General features: G+C 42.9%; 1 protein-coding gene across 4 annotated transcripts in view; it reads left to right on the forward strand.

Moving 5' to 3' along the window:
- ano6 (anoctamin 6) overlaps positions 1 to 14,461 on the forward strand; it is a 177,822-nt gene extending 163,361 nt beyond the window's left edge. For all 4 annotated transcript variants that reach the window (XM_038781357.1, XM_038781355.1, XM_038781358.1 and 1 more), the window contains 3 exons: positions 2,719 to 2,930; positions 5,994 to 6,099; positions 8,619 to 14,461. In XM_038781357.1, the coding sequence (XP_038637285.1) occupies positions 2,719 to 2,930; positions 5,994 to 6,099; positions 8,619 to 8,828 (528 nt within the window). In that variant the 3' untranslated portion in view covers positions 8,829 to 14,461. The remainder of the gene's footprint in view (positions 1 to 2,718; positions 2,931 to 5,993; positions 6,100 to 8,618) is intronic.
- The last annotated feature ends 9,088 nt before the right edge of the window (positions 14,462 to 23,549 follow it).

Below are 23,549 nucleotides of genomic sequence, written 5' to 3' on the forward strand. Positions count from 1 at the left end.
TAAGCCCCTTAAGTGCCCCTAATTTCCAGGTTTCACTTAAAATGATAGAAATAATTCACATAGCTTGCCTGCAGAGAAGAAAACATTTATATTATAACAGGACTATAAGTTCAATAAATAGAATTTACACACCAGTAAAGATGGCAGGTTTCCTTTGCTCAAGGACATTAGTGAAGTAGTTGAGTTTTTACAGCAATCCAGTAGCATCATGAACATTGATAATAATCCAGTAGATCAATGGTGAAATTACTGATGCTAGTTTTTAATTCGAGATTTATGTGATTAACTGAATTTAAGTTCCCCAGCTACCTTGGTGGGTCTAGAACTCTCTGGATCATTAGTACATGCCTCCTAGATTAATTAACCAGGAAGTACAAATTCAAATATTAAGTTTAATAATAATCTTTTTATTATTGTCACAAGTAGGTTTACATTAACACTGCAATTAAGTTACTGTGAAAATCCCCTTATCGCCAATGTTACATTAGGTACAGTAATTTGATCCCAGTTGGTGTTCCTACTGGATGGGAAGGTCCCAGAATGGAACCCTGGCTTAGAAGATTGTAGTGTTTCACTTTTTTACAAAACGTGGAGGAACAGAGTCACAGTTTGACTATAATACAATACTCTTTCACTCCCACTTATTTTAACAAATGTACATGGATTTCAAGGATAACACAGGTTGCAGTTTATCATATGCTATAATGTTTTCCGTAAACGCATGGGGGACCTCGACAGAGGGACCATCCAGCCCTGCCAATGGTGAACCCCTACCACTGGTTTCCTGGCGGTGTGGGGTGGATTCAGCAGGATATTCCATTGACAACAGCGGGACCAGAAGTTCCACCGTTGGCCAATGACATGCTGCCTCCTGATGCCGAGAAACCTGCCACCAGCCCTTATAAACCAACCGGCTGACTGTGGTCAGACAACACCGCACTCTGAAACCAAGTGGCAAACAATCTTCTGTGGATTTCTCTTCAAATTTCCCCCAGATGATTGTTGCATGACTGTCTTCAAATTCTGTTCTCAAAAAGAGAATTTAAAATCTTCTTCCAACCAATGCTTTCTATTAATGGTTTTCATCAGGAATCCACCTCACAAGTTGATCCAACTATCCTTTCAAACAAGGATTCCTCTCCACTGTTTTAACAAGGATCTGCCTCCAGGTATTCAAACGCTGGTCCTCCGGATATTCCAGCTCTCCTTTCAAATATTCATTTCTCTTGTATGCTTTTACACAAATTCAAATTACTTTTTATTATATTTAGAGTTCCCATTTATGTTTTCCCAATTATGGGGAAATTTTTAGCGTGGCCTATCCACCTACCCTGCACAACTTTGGGTTGTGGGGGTGAGATCCACAAAGACACGGGGAGAATGTGCAAACAACCACATGGACAGTGACCTGGGGCTGGGATTGAACCCAGGTCCTCGATGCCGTGAGGCAGCAGTGCTAACCACTGCACCACCGTGCCGCTCCCTAGTCACCAATTACTCCACAATTATTTCACTTGTTGCTTCACAGTCCGTGGTAAGATATCACAAACCTTAGAATCAATTCAGATATCTTTCTAGATTCTCACTAGCCAACTACTTCTCGACTCTATTGCTTCAATGAATATTACGCTGTTCTAGTTTTGGTTTCCACTGTTCTTTAAACCTCAGACTTCTTGAAAACCTCTCTTCATTTCTATAGTTTCTTTAACTGGCTGTTTTTTAGATTTCTGGCACTTGCTTCCTTGCTCCTTACTCCATTGTATGGCTTTCCTTCCAGCAAAGTTGTAAGAGATGTTCCTCTCTCCCTGCTATGCTCCTTCTAGTTTGGATTCCAGTTAAAACTAAACTCAAAAGGTCTTCTCCATTAAAATGGTCCTAGTTGCTCCACTCACCTTAAACTTTCACTCTCTCTGCTACTGGTGCACAGATTGCATTATTGTGTACCGTATACAAAATGCGTTGCAGCAACTTGCCGAGGCTCCTTTGACAGCACCTTCCTAAACCCGCAACCTCTAAAACGTAGACAAAAAAGAGTTGTAGGTGCATGGGAACACCACTCCTGCCAGTTCCCTTCCAAGCTGCACAACAGCCCAACTTGAAACTATGTCACTGTTTCTTCGCAGTTGCTGGGTCAAAAATCCTCCTTCCAAACAGCACTCTGGGGATACCTACAGCAGCAGATGGATAGCAGTGGTTCAAGAAGGCAGCTCACTCTGCCACCTTCTCCAGGACAACAAAGGATGGGCAACAAATGCTGGCTTTGCCAATGCCACTCACATTCCATAAAATCAGACGATACTTTAGTTTTGCTTTCCATATTCGTTTGAAATGTGGAACTTGCTACCACAGAGAGTGATTAAAGGAAGTAGTATGAATGTATTTAAGGGGAAACCAGAGAATGTGTAAGGGAGTAAATACTTACGATGGTAGATTTAGATGAGAAAAGTTGGAGGATGCTCGAATGGAATTTGAACACAACACGGACTGTTTGGCCGAATGGACTGTTTGAGTTTATATCCCACATGAATCTTGCGTAATAAAACTAGAGATTACGTTTCAGATTTGTGACTTGCTCTGAGTTATCTATTCCTATATATTTGATATGACGGAATTAAAATTTTACTGAAAGAAAGATCGACAAGTCATTTATGTTTTCACGGCTGTTTCATTTCCTAGATGATCTATAATGACACTTGACGTTTTCTTTTTTGTTCATAGGCATTGATCATTGCATTTTCATCTGATATGATTCCCAGACTTGTTTACTACTGGGCACTGTCAGTGAAGCCCTTCGGAGAACACAGCAACCCAACTATGCAAGGTTACATCAATACAACTCTCTCTGTTTTCAGAATCACTGACTTCAGTAATCTCAGCAGGCCTGTTTATGAACCTTCCTGGTTTGACAATGTAACTGATACCACCTGCAGGTTAGTGGTTATGTTGCTATAAATAACAATGGCCCAGAAATTGGTCGAGCCCTTCAGCGTAATTATATTCTTCTCAGTCTTCTGGTCGTGTTATTTTTGCACTGCAAATTGCTGGAAATGTGAATTGCCCCTCATTCCCACTCTGTTTAAACAGGGCAAAGGTTGGGTTAAGTTCCTGTTTTAAATTTTTAACTGTACCAGTCCAAGACAATTAATAATCAATCAACCAGCGGAACCTGGTAATGGAATCTGGGGAATGTCGCTGGAATTCTGGCCAAAGCCCTTATAGATGATAAAGTCTTAGCTGGACAAAATGCAGGGTAATGAACAGTAATCTACTCTCGTAGAGTTATCTGCTCCAGGGAATGGGTTGTACTAGTTAATCAAAAATGTGGGTTTATGAGGAATTGCATGGAGCAGCACAGTGGCGTAGTGGTTAGCATTGCTGCCTCACTGCGCCAAGGATCCAGGTTCAAACCCAACCCAGGTTCACTGTCCATGTGGAGTTTGCACGTTCTCCCCATGTCTGAGTGGGTCTCACCCTAACAACCCAAAGATGTGCAGGGTAGGTGGATTGGCCACGCTAAATTGCCCCTTAATTGGAAAAACAATTGGGTACTCTAAAATGAATTTTTTAAAAAGATGAATTGCATTACTTTGGACCCAAGGGCTACTCTATCTTTGAGGGAAGTGGGAAGCAACTAGGTAGTCTCGGGCCCCAGCAAAGCAGGCTTCACCATAAAGTCACCACATCTGACAACCAAGCTTCTACTATAAGGGAGTTCAGCAGGGTAAGACTTAATGTAGGACTGGAGAACTCTCGCCCACAGTGATGTAGAGGATGATGTAGAGTGCCACATGAGTCTGGAAGGAGACTACACCTATGCATAGCAGTACTCACGAGATATAAATAGTTTTGGGTTACCAATAAAGGATTCATAAACAAAAGAGAAAATGCTGGAAAATCTCAGCAGGTCTGACAGCATCTGTAGGGAGAGAAAAGAGCGAATGTTTCGAGTCCGATGACTCTTTGTCAAAGTAATTTGCTTTTATCCACTTATAAAGGAATCATGTTCAAGCATGCAAGTCTGCAGGCCTCTTAACAAAACTAACAACACAACTGGCACCATGACCTTCAGACTGGCTTTTTTAAAAAAAACATCAAGTTGTCAGTTTCACCAATAATTGCTCCGAACGGTTAGGCACAATAACTAAAACTGCGTGGGAAATCACTGTTTCTGTAACAAAGTATGGTGCAGTTTTTCTGATTGTTGCTTCCAATGTTCTTACTTTGCTCCTCCGCACCCATGATTACAAATCGCACCAAGACAAATACCAGCATGAAGCAGTCATTTCATGTATGAGCTTACATAGTGAATGTCAGTAGCTTATTCAATTGAGTAAACATTTAACCATTGCACTATAACTAGTAAAAATGAATGGGCATTCAGATCACTAATAATATTTCAGTGTGATGGGCTGAAAGAAATTTCTTTCATCCAAACTTATTCTCACGATACAGGGCAAATTTTACAAATTAACAAGAGAAAATAGACATTCGGCAGGAGCAAATTCCAATTAGTTTGACCAACATGATTTATCATCCCCTATGGATGAATGTTCACACTATTTACAATGATTTAGATGAGGGAACTAAATATATCTCCAGATTTGCAGATGAGCCTAAGCTGGGTGGGAGGGTTCGCTGTGAGGAAGATGTAAAGATCTTTAAGTGTGATTTGGACAAGTTGATTGAATGGGCAAATGATTGGTAGATGCAGTATAATTTGGATAAATGTGAAGTTAACCACTTTGTCGCAAAAACAGGAAGGCAAGATTTTTTTTCAATGGCTATAGATTGGGAGAGGGGGATGTGCAATGAGACCTGCATATCCTTGTACACCAGTCGCTGAAAGTAAGCATGCAGATGCAGCAGATGGCAAATGGCATATTGGCCTTCAGAGTGAGAGGATTCAAGTACAGGAGCAGGAATGTATTGCTGCAATTATACAGGCGCTTGATAATGAAAACAATAGGCCACACACGGAATATTGTGTGCAGTTTTGGTCTCCTTACCTGAAGAAGGATGTTCTTGCTCTTGAGGGAGTGCAGCGAATGTTGATTCCTGGGATTGCAGGGCTGACATATATGAGGAGAGATTGAGTCGGTTGGGATTGTATTTCCTGGAGTTTTGAAGTAAATGGGGGGAATCTCATAGAAACCTATAAAATTCTGACAGGACCGGACAGGGTAGATGCAACAAGGATGTTTCCGATGGTGGGGTGTCCAGAACCAAAAGTCACAGTCTGAGAATACTGGGTAGACCATTTAGGACTGAGATGCCGAGAAATTCCATCACCCAGAGAGTGCTCAGCCTGTGGAATTCGTTGCCGCAGAAAGCAATTGAGGTCAAAGCATTGTATGATTTTAAGAATCGGTTAGATATAGCACTTGAGGAGAAGGGAATCGAAGGATATGGGGGGAAAGCGGGATTAGACTATTGAGTTCGATGATCAGCCATTATCTTAATGAATGATGGAGCAGGCTTGAAGGGCTGAAAGTCCATCTCCTGCTCCTATTTTCTGTTTTGTCAAGATTATGCTGACATCTGAGATATAGTTCACTATAAACCTATTTTGCATGGACTACTAATTTATATTAAAAAATGCCGTTTTCAATGAACATAGGCTCTTATTACTGTTAACATGAAGTAAATATGGCAACAAAATGTCTGATTACAACCTATTCAAAACTTACAATAGGCCCTGCTGTTATTAACTGTCCATAGTCTTTAGCATAATCTTGGCAAAGAATAATCTTGCAATGTAAGATTCAGCAGACCTAGACTAAAATAAAACTTAGTTAATCAAGAAAGTTAGGATAATTTTGGTTTATAATTTGGTTTCCCAAATCAATTTGATTGGGGTATTTATTTAAGTTGTTTAAGCAACTTTTTATTATTAGCATTCTCCTGATAGTTTGTGTCTCCCATGTAAAACTATTATCTGCATTTTCTTGATGACTTGCACCTAGAGTCATGCTCCGGTTTTCATTTTCTATTAGGTACCGAGACCTCCGATATCCACCTGGTCATCCACTACAGTATGAACATAGCCTTTATTTCTGGCATGTAATGGCTGCCAAGCTAGCCTTTATTATTATTATGGAGGTGAGTATATTATATGGAGTATAATTTGGTTATTTTTATAAGTGTAATCTTTGTGGCTAAATGACTGATTTTGCCTCATGTCAGTAAGTGAAGCATCACGTATATACTTGGATCTGCCTATTTAAAAAAAAAAAAAAATCTTTGTACTCTAGGTCCAAGGATCTCTTGGTAGCATCATGTATGTACATGTCTTCAAGTCAGTTCTTGAAAACATTGAATTTGATTCTCCGTTCTTTCACGCTGGCTGGATTCTCTGGTCCCACTGCAGTAAATGGAAACTTGGCTGGGCGCCAAATTCTCTGTCCTTGTTGGGTGGACTCACAACGGAGAATCCTGCCCATTATTACACATCACATTTCAATTATAATGTTTGACCTTAATGTATGAAATAATCATTATTCTTTCATGGGATGTGGGCATTACTTTCTGGGCCAGCAATTATTGTCCATCCCGAATGCTCTTGAGAGGGCATTTAGCAGTCAACCACATTGCTGTAGGTCTGGAGTCAGATGTAGGCCAGGCCAGGTAAGGACAGCAGATTTCCCTCCCTTAAGGATATTAGTGAACCAGGTGGGTTTTTACAACAATCGACAATGGTTTCATGGTCATCATTAAACTTTTAATTTCAGATTTTTATTCAATTCAGGTTTCACCATCTGCCATGGTGGGATTCAAACCTGGGTCCTCAGAGTAGTACCCTGGCTCTCTGGATTAATAGTCTAGTTTCAATACCATTATGTTATTACCTTCCGACTATCTCACATGAGTAGTGGAGCATGTTACTAAAGCATTGATCAAATATGCATAAAAAATGAAATATCACTTGATAGTCATTAATTATAATTTAAATATACCAACATGAAGCATAAGCTTCTGTTAGCACAGAGGCGAAAGCAGACTGTGGGAAAGCTGCACGAATGGGATCAGTTTGTTTTTCTCAGTATTCCATTTGAGACAAAGTCAATTAAATGCTGTGATCTCTCCCACATTGAGTGCTGTTTGACATCTTCTTTCACAGTTGCCAATTTAATATATTGTTATTTGAACATTGTGTGAACAAAATGTGTGTGCTTTTCATTGAAATGCATGTGACAAATTTACATAATTAGCTTTCCTACAAGAATGAAAATTACACCCAAAGGTGGATAAGCTGATGCAATATTTTGCAAGTTTGCCAATTTAATGTACAAATTTGGGAATTTGAAATCCAATTATTTTAGTGTGTCAGAGTGGTAAGTAATTTGTAATTTTAATCATTGGGAGGGAGAATGGCAATGGTGAAGATTAATCTTCTCCCATTTATGATGGCGATGAGAAGAACGTTTTTTCTCTGAAGGTCGTGAATCTTTGGATTCACCAGAGTGTTGTGGAGGCAGGGTACTTTAATATTTTGAAGGTGGAGGCTTGTAGATTCTTATCAGTGGTTGGCAGCAATATCGAGTAACGGCCATAGTCAGATCAGCCATGATTTTATCGATAGGCAGGGCAAGCTCAAGGGCCAATTAGCTTACTCAGGCTCCTAATTTGTTATTGTTCAAGTGGGGCCATGTGACTCAGGAATGGTTTTATTTCTAAAACATGCCACCTTGCTTTGTGGGAGTTATTCTGCATATGGGATGAACAGCTCCTTTGATTGCTTCAGTGTATCTTTCTCCCCAACAAAGCTAATCAGGAGTGAGGCAGATTTTTTAAAAAAAAGAAACACGAGAGAGAAACATGGCATTGAAACTGAAGAGAGAGCGGCAAGAGGCAAAAGACTAGACCAGAATAAAGGTATGCAAGAACTTGAAATGGACAGGCAAGAAAAAAAGTTGGAAAATAAAGACGAAAGAAAGGGGAGGGCAGAAGGAAAAGAGCAAAATAAAGATCTGCAGAGAAATGAAAAATGATAGAGACAGAAGAGAAAAAGGACAAAATGGAACCTGTCACTCATTGTGCAACTAATGGTACCTGGCAGGCCTAATTGAAAAATCAACCCCACCTCTTGTCATCTCAGAATATGAGTCTTTCTGACACTTTTCTTCTGTCTCTGTTCTCTTATCTGTTTTGTTGTATTCTGTGTGTGCCGCTCATACACTTTAAAATTTATCATCTGCACTCCTCTTCCTGTCATTGGTCAGAGAAAGGGGCGAGCAGAGCGGCTATGTGGGCTAAGACCTCTTGACCATGCTTAAAGTGGAGGGAACATTTCTTGGTTGGATAGAAGATCAAGCCTGAGTGGGTCGGGGTCTACCTACTTGGAAGCAAAAATGTATTAAGTAAAATAATTTTTTTTTAAACTTAAAAAGTAGAAACTAAAAATAAGGGAAGTAGAGTGAGTAAATAAATAATGGGGAAATACAGGTTTAAAAACAACTACGTTTGAAAGCAACTACCTTGCTTATAATGTGATTTTATGTGGGCCTGTGGTGACATGATCATAGGATTATCATATACCAATCAGCAATGTAGCAGGAAATTTTGAGTTGCAGAAATAGACGCAGAACCTTTAATAGCAGATTTATTTTACTATTTTTCAGCACATTGTATTTACAGTGAGTTTCCTTGTCTCCTACTGGATTCCTGACGTGCCAAAACATATTAAAGAGCAAATTAAGCGGGAGAAGTATCTGACACAGAAGCTTCTGCATGAATCTCGTCTTACAGCCTGGCAAGACAAAATGGCAGCTACCTCCAAAAGCCTAATAAAGAATCCAAGCCACCTGACACCTCCAGACATGGATGTATAAAAAGTATAATTTTTAATTTTACATTTTAAAAAAAAGGAGGGGGAAGTTTCTTGAATTATTTGATTTCCAAGACAAATATTTTCAGTTACATTGTACATAAACCTGCAAATGAACTGTCTTAAAGTTAGTTTGTCATTTGACCCATGAATCTTGTAACTGGTGATGTTGGCTCAAGTTTCAGCAGTCCATACAAATGGTCATTTGCTGCTTATATCTACAGAGCTTTGACAGATATGGCACTTCAAATATCATGGAATATGAAACTGGATTATTTTAGAATAGAAACATTGTATGAACAGAAGTCTGTGATCAAAATGATAGCAATTGTGCAAAGCTGCCACCTAGCTTTCAACATGTAGCCCACAGCTGGTATGATAGTGTCTGTGGCCAGCTATTTTGCATGGAAGGGTTTCTTTGTCCTGATTTTGCAACTAAAAGGACAGTTCCCCAGGAGGAGATTAGAGTTTCAGAGTTTTTAAAGTACCATGCACAATAATGGCATTCACAGCAGAGAAAGTATGCAGTGTAAAGGGTGAAGGATAATTGTAGGCATTAATGTATTGAATGAATAGTATAGCCTTAACCAAACTTGTCTTTAACCTTCTGGCATCAAATCCAGGTTACAAGATGATGATATCATGCCACTTATATTGATAGCTTCCCTCCTGCCACTCTAGTTGTTAAGTTGCCTATGATTTTCACACAAATTCAGCTGGAAGAGATCCTTCACCCATGTCTCACCTGAAATTAACTTCCAGACTTTGTGAACTTGCCGCCTTAAAGCGAAAGAAAGGTTTGAATTCATGTGGTACCTTTTATACCTCAGGATGATCCAAAGCACTTTGCAGCAAATTATATACTTTTTGAAATATTGTCACTCTTGTAACGTAGGAAATGCAGAAACCAGAATGGCTGCCCCTTTAAGCTGCTGCACAGCTATATGTAGCCACATCTGACTTTCTACCATGCAATGGCAAGCTCCCAGTTAACACTCAGAGCTCAGTATAACAAGGCGATCACTGGAATTGCAAATGGGTGAGTGCACTAAAGACCAGGTGAGTGTTTCGCCTGCAACTTCCAGTCCTGTTCATGCACAGTCTTAAGAACTTAAATAGGAACAAGAGTAAGCCATGTAACTCCTCAAGTTCATTCCCTGACAATAAGATCATGGTTAATCTTCTACCTCAATCCCATTATCCTGCCCTACCCTTAGATTTCTTAATTCCCTTAGTATCCACATTCCTTGATTCCCTTAGTATCCCAGAATATCTCAGTCTTAGTTTTGAATATACTCTAGCACTAAGGATCCACAGCCATGTGGGGTAAAACATTCCAAAGCTTTTCAACTCTGTGAGTGATGAAATTGCTTCTCATCATCCTAAAAAGGCCAACACCTTATTTTGACTCCCTAGTTCTGGACTCTCTAAATGCTAGTGTTTCTAAACTATTTGGGTATGAAGGGGTCAAGCCATTCACCGGCCACTACTTATTGTGCTAGTTTTTTTCAAATGATATTAAAGAAGAACAATACTCGGAAGGAAAATACATTTATTAGGAAGTATTTTCATTCGATTTAGAAATATATATATATGTCATTTCGCTGGCCAACTCGTCAAACTGGAAAGCAACTCCCATACACGTGATCTTCGTATCAATTCATGTTCAGCAGGGGTGAGTAACCTCACCAGTCCTGTCTCTGGGTCCATCTTGAGACACATCCGCAGCAAAAGAGTTCAGTAACTGCCTGGTGTCTCATTAATTTTCAGCTGTCTTAATAGCATGCAAAACTGAATTAAAGGGTAGATTGTCCTTTATGGATAAAGCTTAAAGAAAAGCAAAACTGCATGAAAACAGTAACATTTTTGTTTTTTAACTACTACTCCAAGCACGTAAAATTGTTTGTAAAAAGCAGAGTAATAATCGCCCATCAAGAGCTGTTAAAATTGATCCATAAAGGCCAATCACGAGAAATTATCAAAATTGGGCAGAGGGGGTACAAATAATAAATTAGTTACTATCATCTCTCATTTACAGTTATATAATGTACAAGAATATTTTAACTACTGGACAAGATTTAAATTAAACTTAAATTGTTTTTAAAATCAAAAACTTGAATAAAACAAAAGAGATGGATATTGAAGAGTTTCTCGAGCTTCTCTTGTAATTTTTACCCAAAAAAATGGATAAACTGTGCAGCTTTTTCAGGGTCTTGAACAACTTGTCTGCTGAAAAAGCACTATATCAGCAGGAACCTCCAAGGAAATTCACCCATGGAAATTCACCCCCAGTACTTTTTACCCTCAAAAGAAAATATAAACGGCTTTGGAATTCTATACGGACAAATAGTGCACTTATTGCAAAGAACCATTTCTCCAAAGGTGTAACACTTAATCCAAACCTTTCAATGGAAAATTAATAACTGGTGTAAATCAGATACTGATGTAGGCGAACAATAAATATCTGAAATCCAGTGTAAAGAACGCGGCGACTGCCTTTTGGCATGCAGCTGTGCTTGGGCACAAAGTAACAACTTGTCAGTTATTCGTGTCTTGTGATATACAATCAATCGGCATCCATCAGAATATGATGGAGATTCCCCTCAAAACAATGAAAAGCAATTCCAATTAAGTATCTGCTCTTTCAGTCATAGGGTTTAATCCTATTTAAAGTAATGGCAGCTTCTCAATACTCTTTTTTTAAAAAAAGTCTATTGTATTAAAGGCTGCTTGTCCATGGTAACTTGATAGCCACTGTCCTTCACTAAACGGCTTATACAGTTCAGCCCATCTCTTTGCACTCACGATTAATAGTATGTACAATAAGGTGCAACCACTGCTTTGCACATTAAAAAATTCGAGAAATTATTTTATCTGAAACATTTATCAGGCAGGAAAACAATGATTTCAGTACATATCTTTCCTGAATGTTAAAAAGCTATACCAATTAATATTCACAGTAGTTTTGCCTTTATAACTTAATATTTTTTAATGCAATAATCTTTGTCAATAATTATTCTCCTCAATTATAGGTATTTTCCATAGAACTGGTAATATTTCATTTTTGATCATAACATCTGGACAATAAGTAACGAACAGTTAATCAAGACAAATTGATAGAGGCGCAAAGCAAGTAGCTTATCAATATTATCGACTGATTGGGATTTCATGTTAAATAGCATCCTGATATGTATTTTCGTACTTCAATTCTGCACGCTATTTTAAAATTTCGAAGTATTTTCTTCCCATTGAAATGCACCTTCAATACTGAGGGATCAATATTTTGCAAAATGCTAGTTAAGCAGGTTGAGGACAATGGGAAAATGTTGCCTTACCATTGTTTTGTCAAATATATTTTCTATTATAACTGTGGACCAAAGGATGAGCTTTTGATAATAATTAACTAAAAGTACAATTTTTGATTCTTACTTTGGATGAATTATCAATTTGTTTCGTTCAGTCCAATTTATTTTGAAAAATTATCTAATTATCCTGTAAGTTATCACATCACTTATCTAATTCTCAAAGGACATCTTTTTGTATCACCGTGATGCTCTCAATTGCCATTAAACATTTAACTGGTGATCTCTTTTAAAGGTGAGACTTCAAAGCACTGCAACAATTCAGCATTTCTGCATTTATGTGGATGTATTAAGAGCAATTAGGTAAAGTCGCCATAGTCCCAGGTGACCATAGCTGCTTTCCCCTTTGAGGGGGAGAGCTGACTAATGGTAATTTAACCTGAGATCCCACACCTCCGGTGAGGGGCAAGGTTGAGAAGGCAGGGCCTTCAGGAATAATCTCAGCCTGTACGGGAATTGAACCCAGGCTGCTGTCCTAGCTCTGCATCATAAACTGGCTGGCTAACTAAGTGAGCATTATTGCATATTTCACAGCTGAATTGTAGAATTTCTGTCAATTGTACTGCAAGGTGCCAATTTAACTGAAAGAAAATTTAATTATTGGGCCAAGTTTTGTGATTGAAAATAATGGTGAGGCTAAAATAATTTATGAATTGGGGAGCATCTTCCAGCAAATTCCTAGATATTTGTATAAATGAGGAAGATTTTAATCAAGGAGCATTGCTTCTCTAGATGCTAGAATCTCACCATTGAAATACATGAAATACAATGATTTTGCTGTATTTAGCTGATATATACACATTAATCTCACTAGAAAGCGCCAATGTTTATCACTTTCAGTGCCACTAACATTTTAAAAGTATGATAAGTCTTAATTACTGTCAAACAACCTCTCTGGCACTGAAATTTTACTTCTATACGTGTATCTGTTCGTTCAGATTTGAATTATGGTTCAAACTTTCAGTCATAATTTTCCTTTGTGTCTTTTAGTTTGCTAAATTTGTTATTCCCTTCCCTCCATAATACATGGGAGTAGAATAGGCCATTCAGCCCATCAAATCTGCTGCGCCATTCAATGCGATGATGACTTCCACTTTCTGTACATGATTTGACATTGAATTCACTGTTCAGATAGGTCCTGGTTCAGACTCTGCACGGTTCATTAACAATTCCTTAATCCAGTTAAGGAGATAGACAGCTTATTGTCCTGTTCACAAGTTGCAGATGCTCCATTGAGGGTGTGGCACTTTTTTTATGTTTGACTGACAGGACAAAAAACAATTTTAAAAAGTCTATGGTAAAGTTTAAGTGTAACAAATGTCTGATGCCTTTGTTCATCATTGTCTGCAAAAATGGATCCAATGTTTTGTTTGATGGACACTTTTCTTTCCTTCCTATAATAGATTATTTAAGGCAACATAGCATAATTGTACACATTCACCATTTAGATTTAGATCCATTAAAATCAAAAAAGAGGGAGATACGGCCCTGTGTGACTCATGAACTTGTTTTCTGTTCTTGCTGGAATTTGCATTATTATTTTTACTACAAGTCCATTTTTTTTTTAATGTGAGAGTTTGAGTGTTTTTTAATCTGGTCTATCAGAACTGAAGAGGAGGAAATTATCGTCTTTGGCTGTGAAAACCTGTTGGCCAAAAAAAGTCAGTCATTTTGTTTCTTCCCAGAAATGATGGTTATAGATTGCACGTTTGGAAGAAATAGCTTGTTTTCTTTAGGTAAGGAATCATATTATGCTGAGCTAAACCCTTCTCACTATCCAAAGCAATAACTGGAAAAGAACCTTGACATTTTTAAAAAGTATTGAGAAGGAAGTACATTTAATGGGTGAACAATTCTACCACAATTTATCGCTTTGCTTTAAGCTCTGGTAAGGATGAAGTTGACATTTAAAGATCTCTATTTTTGCCAAAATATTAATTGTTTTGTTTTAACTCCAGAAAGGTTGCATTTATGGTTTAAGCAAAACAGATATTCATACCTACCACTTTGTCAGATGGGCGTACTTTGTTTGATCCAAACTGTTGTTGTAAAGTCTAGAGTTCGATTATGTGGTGAATATATATATGGCTGATGCATGATATTTTCTATTAGGAGTATACAACATGTTTAAATAAGTACTTATTCTTTGAAAATGTGTAATGAAGCCACAATATAGATACTTTACTTTTATCTATCATAAATGTAATTATTGAACGCACTTCAGTCCTTACCAAAGAGCACCAATAATTTGGAATAAAAAAATATTAATTTTAAATTTGTCTTTTTCTTGAAAGCACTTGATATGTTAAAATAAGACTTTATCTAAATTGTATTGTAACTATGTGTATAGGCTAATTGTGATCATCAAGGTTTAGTTTGTTGGGAGGGAGGCATTGATTAGAAACCGCGTTGTAGCCATCTTTGCTCCGGGGCAAAGGGTCTCTGGGTGCAGAGGGTGGGGGGATCCTCGACTGGGGGTGGGGGACCCTCCGCAGTGGTGGACTGCCATAGTAGGGTGTGGGGGGAGACGCTGGGGGACCAACTGGAGGGACAGCTGCTCGCGGAAACACCATGCCAATCCCTGGATCGTGTTTACCCGTTCCTAGGGCAACACTTGTCCCTGCCCAACCGCCCATAACTCCTGCCGGGGGCTCTGGCGTGCGGCTGAAGGCTATTACTGATAGGGAATTGGCAATCATGGGTGGGCCATGTACCATGTGAGAGTCATTGCCTAGAATCCTAATCACACCTTGATGCTTGGACACTGTGTTTGAACGCTGCGGGAGGCAACACCACACATGCAGCAGCGAACATCCAAACACCCAGGGGATGGGACAAAGCTCCAGGGCCATGTCCATGGCTGGAGGATGGGTGGGTGCCACGGGGTGGGGGGGTTTCCTGGACAGATGGACCAAGGAATCAGAGGTCAGCCTGCATTGTGGAAGAAAGTTACATATGCATCATAATGGTTGTGCACAAGGATGTTTTTTTAAAATATATTTTTATTCTCCTTTTTCACATTTTCTCCAAAATATACACCCACTAACAATAATAAGTAATGAATGCAATGTCAATCCCCATATCATCAACAATCCCATCCTCCCACCAAACAGCAGCCCGCATGTTAACATAAACAAATAACAAAGTGGAAACGAATCACCCATAGTCACCATTAACACATGCAGTCCCCCTCCCCCGCCCCAATGTGTGATGTAATCCAATTCTCGAAAGTACATAATGAATAACGGCCATGAATTGTAGAACCCCTCCATCCTTCCCCTCAGTTCAAACTTGACCTTCTCAAGAGTCAAGAATTCCAGCAGGTCCCCTCACCACGCCAGGGCACAGAGTGGAGAGGTTGATCTCCATCCCAACAGGATCCGCCTTCAGATGATCAATGAGGCGGAGGCTACGACATCTGCCTCTGCATCTGTTTCCAACCCTGGCTGGTCCAACACCCCGTATATGGCCTCCCAGGGCCTGGGTCAGGTTTCACGTGCACCACCTCAGAGGTTACCCTAAAAAGCTCCTTCGAGTAATCCTCCATCTTTCGACAGGACCAAAACATGTGAAGGGGGTTTGTGGCACCCCCCCCGGGACGTTCACACATGTCTTCTATCCCCTTCAAAAAGCTGGCTCATCCTTGCCCTTGTGAGGTATGCTGTATATACCCACCTTCAGCTGTATCAGCCCCAACCTCTCACACAAGGTGGAAGCATTCGCCCTCCGGAGTACACAGAACCCCTCCTCCATACCCTCTTCCAACTTTTCCTCTCACTTTACCTTGATCCCTTCCAGCGGTGTCTTCTCTTCCAAAATAGCCATGTAAACCGCCGACACTACCCCTTCTCCAGTCCCCCTGTTGTCAGCACCTCCTCCAGCAATTGGGAGGCCATCTCTACCAGGAAGCTCTCTATTTCCTTTCTGGCAAAAGTCTTGAACCTGCATGTAGAGAACAAAGAAAAGTACAGCACAGGAACAGGTCCTTTAGCCCTCCAAGCCGACCATGCTGCCCGTCTAAACAAATCTTCTACACGACTTCCGGTGGCGGCTATGGAGGAGTAAGTCGCACATTTCTTGGCTATTGATCCGATCGGACTTTAGGATCTTTTCCCCCGATTTTTTTTTGGTACTTTTGAGCCCTGGATCTGAAGGCATAGGCACTCATGCACTGACTCCAGATATAGGGTTGCAACAGAAAAGGATCAACAAAAAAGGCTCCTGGAGACAGTGGAGGACCTGGAAAATAGATCCGGCAGGACTGAACAAGGTGTTCAGGGACTTCTGTAGCAAGCTTTACACCTCGGAACCCCCCCCCCCCCCCCCCCCCCCCGGCCCCAGGGGCGGGAGGGAATGAGGTGCTTTCTAGATGGGCTGAGCTTCCCAAAACTGGGGAGGGGGTTGGTAGACGGGCTGGGGGCCCCAATCAGGACCGAAGAAATATTGGGGGGCTTGATGGCCCCATGTCCGTGTCCGGATGGGTACCCGGTGGAGTTTTATAAAAAGTTATCTGAGATAGTGGGGCCGGTGCTGGTTAGGGTTTTCAATGAGGCAAGAGATAGAGGGGTGCTACCCCCGATGATGTCACAGGCCACCATCTCCCTGATATTGAAACGGGACAAAGACCCGGAGGCATGTGGGTCCTATAGGCCGATCTCTCTGATCAACGGAGATGCTAAAATACTGCCAAGCTCTTGGCTGCTAGGATTGAGGACTGTGTGCCGGACGTCATTATGGAAGATCAAACCGGGTTCGTCAAGGGTAGGCAGCTGATGGCTAACCTAAGAAAGCTGCTGAATGTGATCATGATGCCCCTGGAGAGTAGGGAGATAGATGTAGTTGTGACAATGGATGCCGAGAAGGCTTTCAACCGGGTTGAGTGGGACTACCTATGGGAGGTGCTGGGACGATTTGGGTTCGGGGAGGGCTTTATCGGCTGGGTCAGACTATTGTACCAGGCTCCAAAGGCTAGTGTAAGGACGAATAGGATGACATCTGACTATTTTAGACTGTACTGAGGGACAAGGCTGGGGTGTCCCCTCTCCCCACTGCTGTTTGCGCTAGCAATAGAGCCGCTGGCAATTGCCCTGAGAGCTTCTAGGGGTTGGAAGGGGCTTGTATGGGGAGGGGTGAAACACAGAGTTTCATTGTACGCCGACGACCTTCTCTTGTACATCACGGATTCAGTAGCTGGGATGGATGGGAATCCTGAAGGAATTCGGCCGGTTCTCGGGGTACAAACTGAACATGGCAAAGAGTGAGTTGTTTGTAGTCCAGGCGAGGGGCCAGGAGGGTCGGTTGAGGGGACTGCCGCTCAAGTTAGTAGGGGACAGTTTTAGATACTTAGGGATACAGATGGCGCGGGACTGGGGCCGGCTGTACTTATCTCAGTTGGTGGTGCAAATGAGGGTTGAGTTCTGGAGGTGGATTGCACTCCCACTGAAACTAGCGGGGAGAGTGCAGACGGTTAAAATGACGATCCTCCCGAGATTCCTGTTTGTCTTCCAGTATCTCCCCATTTTCATTCCGTGGTCTATTTTCAAGAAGGTCAATAAAATGATTATGGGAAAGTCCCTGCAGGTGAGGAGATTGATGCTCAAGAGTAATCGAGGGGAAGGGGGGCTGGCGTTGCCAAACATTAGTAACTACTGCTGGGCGGCCAACATAGCTATGATAAGGAAGTGGATGGTGGATGCGGGGTCAGTTTCGGGGCGGGTGGAGGCCACTTCGGGCAGAGGCACCAGCTTGGCGGCCCTGGTTACGGCGCCCCTGCCGCTCCCACCAGCATGGTACTCCACCAGCCCTATAGTGGTGGTGACTTTGCGGATCTGGGGCCAATGGAGAAGGCACGTGGGGGAAGTGAGAGCATCGGTTTGGTCGCCAATCTGCGACAATCACCGGTTTGCCCTGGGGAATATGGACGGTAGGTTCCGAACATGGCAGAGGGCTGGGATTGAGAGGATGGGGGATCTGTTGTTGGAAGGAAGCTTCCCGAGCATGAGGGCTCTAGAGGAGAAATTTGGGCTGGCAAGAGGGAATGAGTTCAGGTACTTGCAGGTGCAAGTACACCGACAGATTCTACACCGACAGATTCCATCCTTCCCATGCCTGCCACATAGGGGGATCCAGGACAGGGTAGTGTCCAGTGGATGGGTGGGGGAGGGGAGGGTCTCTGATATATATAAAGAACTTATGGGAACAGAGGAGACGCAGACCGAGGAGCTGAAGCTTAAGTGGGAAGAGGATCTTGGAGGTGACATAGAAGAGGGCTTATGGGCAGAGGCGTTGAGTAGGGTAAACACGACCGCAACATGCGCTAGGCTCAGCCTGATTCAATTCAAGGTCGTCCACCGGGTCCACATAAAAGTGGCCCGGGTGCGTAAATTTTTTGGATTGGAGGACAGGTGCGCCAGATGTTCGGGAGCACCAGTGAACCATGTCCACATGTTCTGAGCATGTCTAAAACTCAGGGGGTACTGGCAGGGATTCATTGACACTATGTCCTGGCTACTGAAAACAAGGGTGGTGATGAGTCCAGAGGTGGCTATTTTTGGGTTTTCGGAGGACCCGGGAGCCCCGGAGGTGAGAGAGGCTGACATTTTGGCCTTTGCTTCCCTGGTAGTCCGGCGACGAATTCTGCTGTCATGGAGGGACTCAAAACACCCAAATTCGGAGGCCTGGCTGTCGGATATGGTGAGCTTTCTCGGTCTGGAGAGAATTAAGTTCGCTCTGAGAGGGTCACTGTCAGGGTTCGCCCGGAGGTGGCAACCATTTATCGACTTCTTTGTGAAAATTAATCGTCAGCAGGGAGGGGGGGTTAGGGTAACTTAGATTAAGGGGATAGTTATACTGGTCCTTGTAGGAGGGGACCTGATTTTTTGCACTATATTGATTGATCTTTGAACACTGTTTTATATTGTTGTTGTGTACTAGGCCAAAATGTCTTAATAAAATGGTTTATTAAAAAAAAATCTTCTACACATCCGGGGTCTGTATCTCTCTATTCTCATCCTATTCATGTATTTATCAAGACGCCCCTTAAACATCACTATCGTCCCTGCTTCCACCACCTCCTCCTGCAGTGAGTTCCACGCATCCACTACCCTCTGTGTAAAAACAACTTGCCTCATACATCTCCTTTAAACCTTGCCCCTCGCACCTTAAACCTTTGCCCCCTAGTAATTGACCACTCTACCCTGGGAAAAAGCCTCTGACTATCCACTCTGTCTACAACCCTCATAATTCTTTATCTATCAGGTCGCCCTTCAACCTCCGTCGTTCCAGGGAGAACAAACTGAGTTTATTCAACCTCTCCTCCTAGCTAATGCCCTCCATACCAGGCAACATCCTGGTAAATCTCTCTGCACCCTCTCAAAAGCCTCCACATCCTTCTGGTAGTGCGCCGACCAGAATTGAACACTATATTCCAAGTCTGGCCGAACTAAGGTTCCATACAGCTGCAACAATTTTTATACTCAATGCCCCAGCCAATGAAGGCAAGCATGCCGTATGACTTCTTGACTACCTTCTCCCCCTGTGTTGCCCCTTTCAGTGACCTGTGGACTTGTACACCTAGATCTCTCTGACTGTCAATACTCTTGAGGGTTCTACCATTCACTGTATATTCCCTCCCTGCATTAGACCTTCCAAAATGCATTACCTCACATTTGTTGGATTAAACTGCATCTGCCATCTCTCCACCCAAGTCTCCAAACCATCTAAATCCTGCTGTATCCTCTAACGTCCTCATCGCTATTCCCAATTCCACCAACCTTTGTGTCATCTGCAAACTTACTAATCAGACCAGTTACATTTTCCTCCAAATCATTTATATATATATATATATATACTACGAACAGCAAAAGGTGTCAGCACTGATCCCTGCGGAATACCACGAGTCACAGTCCTCCAATCAGAAAATTACCCTTCTGTTGCTACTCTCTGCCTTCTATGACCTAGCCAGTTCTGTATCCATCTTGCCAGCTCACCTCTGATCCCGTGTGACTTCACCTTTTGTACCAGTCTGCCATGAGGGACCTTGTCAAAGGCCTTACTGAAATCCATATAGACAACATCCACTGCCCTACCTGCATCGGTCATCTTTGTGACCTCCTCGAAAACTCTTATCAAGTTAGTGAGATACGTAGCTAAATATTTCCCCCTGCTCCAGCTCATACTTCGCTGCCAACTCCTTCAATCCTGCAAACGGATAACCAAGAAACAAATCTTTTAGTGTCCTAATTCCTTTCTCCTCCCATTTCCAAAAATTTCCATCCCATGTCCCTGGTTCAAAACTATGGTTCCCCTGAATCGGCATTTTCCTTGACCCTACCCCCAACCCGAAGTGCTGGTGAAACTGCCTCCAAATTCTCAACAAAGCTATTACTATTGGACTCCGAGTATTTCCCCGCGCCATCGGGAGCGACGGTGTTGCTGGCGCCTTCAATCCCAACCCCCTGCACAAACTGTCCTCCATTCTGACCCACTGGGAATCAACCCCTCTGACCCAGCTCTGCACCTTCTCCACATTCGCTGCCCAGTAGTAATACATCAGGTTCAGAAGACCCAAACCCCCTGCCTGCCTTCCTCTCTGTAGTAGCACCTTTCTATCTCTGGCCACCTTCTCTCCCCATGTGGACGAGGTAATCATTCCTTCAATCTCTCTAAAAAATGCCTTTCGCAGATATTGGAAAATAAACTGAAATCGCAGCAACACGTTCATTTTAACCGCCTGAACCCAATCCATCAGTGACAGAGGGAGACCATCCCACCTTACCAGATCAGCTTTCACCCTTCCCACCAAACTAGAAATGTTTTACCAACAGAGCCCCTCCCAATCCAGAGGAACCTGCACCCCCAGGTATCTGAAGTGAGTCCCTGCCCTACAGAATGGCAACCCCCCACCCTTGCCCCCACCGAGGCACCACAAGATATTTACTCTTGTCTAGATGAGCTAGTTTAGCTCAGTGGGCTAGACAGCTGGTTTGTGATGCAGAGAAAGGCCAGCAGCGCGGGTTCAATTCCCGTACCAGTTTACCTGAATAGGTGCCGGAATGTGGCAACTAGGGGCTTTTCATAGTAACTTCATACTTGTGACAATAAAAGGGTATCATTATCATTATTTAATTTTTACCCCGAGAAAGACCCACTGTTAAGCAGCTCCATTACTACCCCCATTGACATATTCGGTTCCGGCACGTATAACAAGAAGTCATCAGCATATTAGGACACCCTATGCTCTATCCCCCCGCACTAACCGTTTCCAAGTCTTAACGCAATGGCCAACGGCTCAGTCGCGAGTGCAAACTGCAGGGGGGGGGGGGGGGCATAGGACATCTCTGCCTAGTCCCACGGTGGGGAGTATTCCGAGTGCTGCTATTTGTGCGGACTCGCCCTTGGTTCATTATACAGTAGCTTTACCCAGTCCACAAATCGTGGTCCAATCCCAAACCGCATCAGAACACTCCTGAACAGCCATCAAGTACCCCTATTCAAACCTTTCAAATGCTTTCTCGGCATCCAACACCACAACCATCTCTCTTTCCTTCCCCTCCGTCGGTGCCATAACCACATTCAATACCCTCCTTGTGTTCGAAAAGAGCTGCTACCTCTCACAAACCCTGTCTGATCTTCACCTATCACCTTTGGGAGGCACTCCTCTAGCCTACCTGCCAGTACCTTCGCCAATATATTTGCGTCCACATTTAAAAATGATATGGGCCTATACGACCCACATTCCGTTGGATCCTTGTCTTTTTTTAGCAACAGTGAAATCGATGCCTGCCCCAAGGTTTGTGGCAGCACCCCCTTCCCTATCACCGCCTCAAACATCCCCACCATCAGGGGTGCCAGCTTATCCTCAAATATTTATATCATTCCACCAGAAACCCATCCGGCCCTGCTACCTTCCTCGACCGCATGCTCCCAAACACACCTTTTATCTCCTGCTCCACTATCACCTTTCTAATGTATCCCTGCTCCCCTCCCTTAACCTCTGGTACTCCAGCCGATCTAGAAATTTCTGCATCTCCCGGTCTCCCTCAGGTGGCTCTTGTGGTGATCCTCGCCTGAGTGTGTACAGAAGGGGCTGATGGGACATGGAAGTACCACCAGGGGGCAGAGCGGGGACATACAAGAGGAACGCCGAAGGCCCGCCCTGGGCCACTTGAACCGGAGGGTTGAGGAGGCAGGGCGTGGAAGTTAACTCTGGGGCTGCAAGTCTTTTGGGGCCTAGTTGCAGAATACTGAAGAGCAGCATATTCTCAAGTGCAATTCTGTAATTTATTGTGGGACACAATAAATCATCCTTTAACCTAAAGACGACTTCGAGCATTCTTTCAAGAAGCATAACAGCTCTGACCTGTACAACCTCTCATAGAATTCCTTAAAGACCTTATTAATCTGATCTGGAGCTCCGGCCAACTTACCTGTCCTGCACCTGGACAATTTCCCTTGCCGCCACCTCACTGGAGCTGACCCGCCTTCTCTCCATGCTCATAAACTGCATCCCTTGCTCGCCTCAATTGGCGTACTGCCTTCCTGGTAAATAGTCAGTCAAAGCTCGCCTGTGGTTCCTTCCTCTTTTCCAACTATGTCAGGTTCCCATCCTCTGCATACCTCCTATCTATCTCCAGCATCTCATCTATTACTCTCTGACGCTTCACCCTCTCCTCTTTGTCCACCCTAGCCTTAAACGATATCACCTCACCCCTCACCCCTGCCTTTGTAGAGCCTCCCAGACAACCATCTTCGCCACCTCCCCCGTGCAGTTGAAACCTACATATTCCTCGATTACTTTTTCAATTTTATCGCAGAACCCTCAGTTCCCCAACAGTCCCACATCTAATTTCCACCCCGGTCTCTGTACCACCCCCTTCTCCAGTACCATATCCACCCAATGAGGAGCATGATCTGATATTGCAATCGGCAAGTACTCTGACCCCTTAACCCCAGCCAGCAGCGACTTCCCCGCCACGAAAAAGTCGATTCACGAGTACACCTTGCAGACTGCCAAGAAAAATGAGTACTCCCGCTTCCTCGGGTGCAGAAACTTTCAAGGGTCCACCCCTCCCATTTCCACCATTAGCCCAGCCAGCGCCTTCGCCCCCCCCCCCCTCCCTGACAGGACCAGCTAGTGTGGCCGTGACCTGTCCAACCTTGGCTCCTGCACCAAGATCCAGTTTCCCCCCCCCCCCCCCCCCCCTCCCTGACTATCAGTTCGTGTGAGTCCAAGTTGGGGATGGTCCCACACACCTTCTTCGTGAATCCCACATCGTTCCAATTGGGACCATATACACTTACCAACAGCACTAGCTTCCCCTCCAGCACCCCTGTCACTATCACATATCTACCCCTCTGATCTG

The sequence above is a fragment of the Scyliorhinus canicula genome, chromosome 20, assembly GCF_902713615.1.
Source record: "Scyliorhinus canicula chromosome 20, sScyCan1.1, whole genome shotgun sequence".
NCBI classification, from domain to species: Eukaryota; Metazoa; Chordata; class Chondrichthyes; order Carcharhiniformes; family Scyliorhinidae; genus Scyliorhinus; species Scyliorhinus canicula.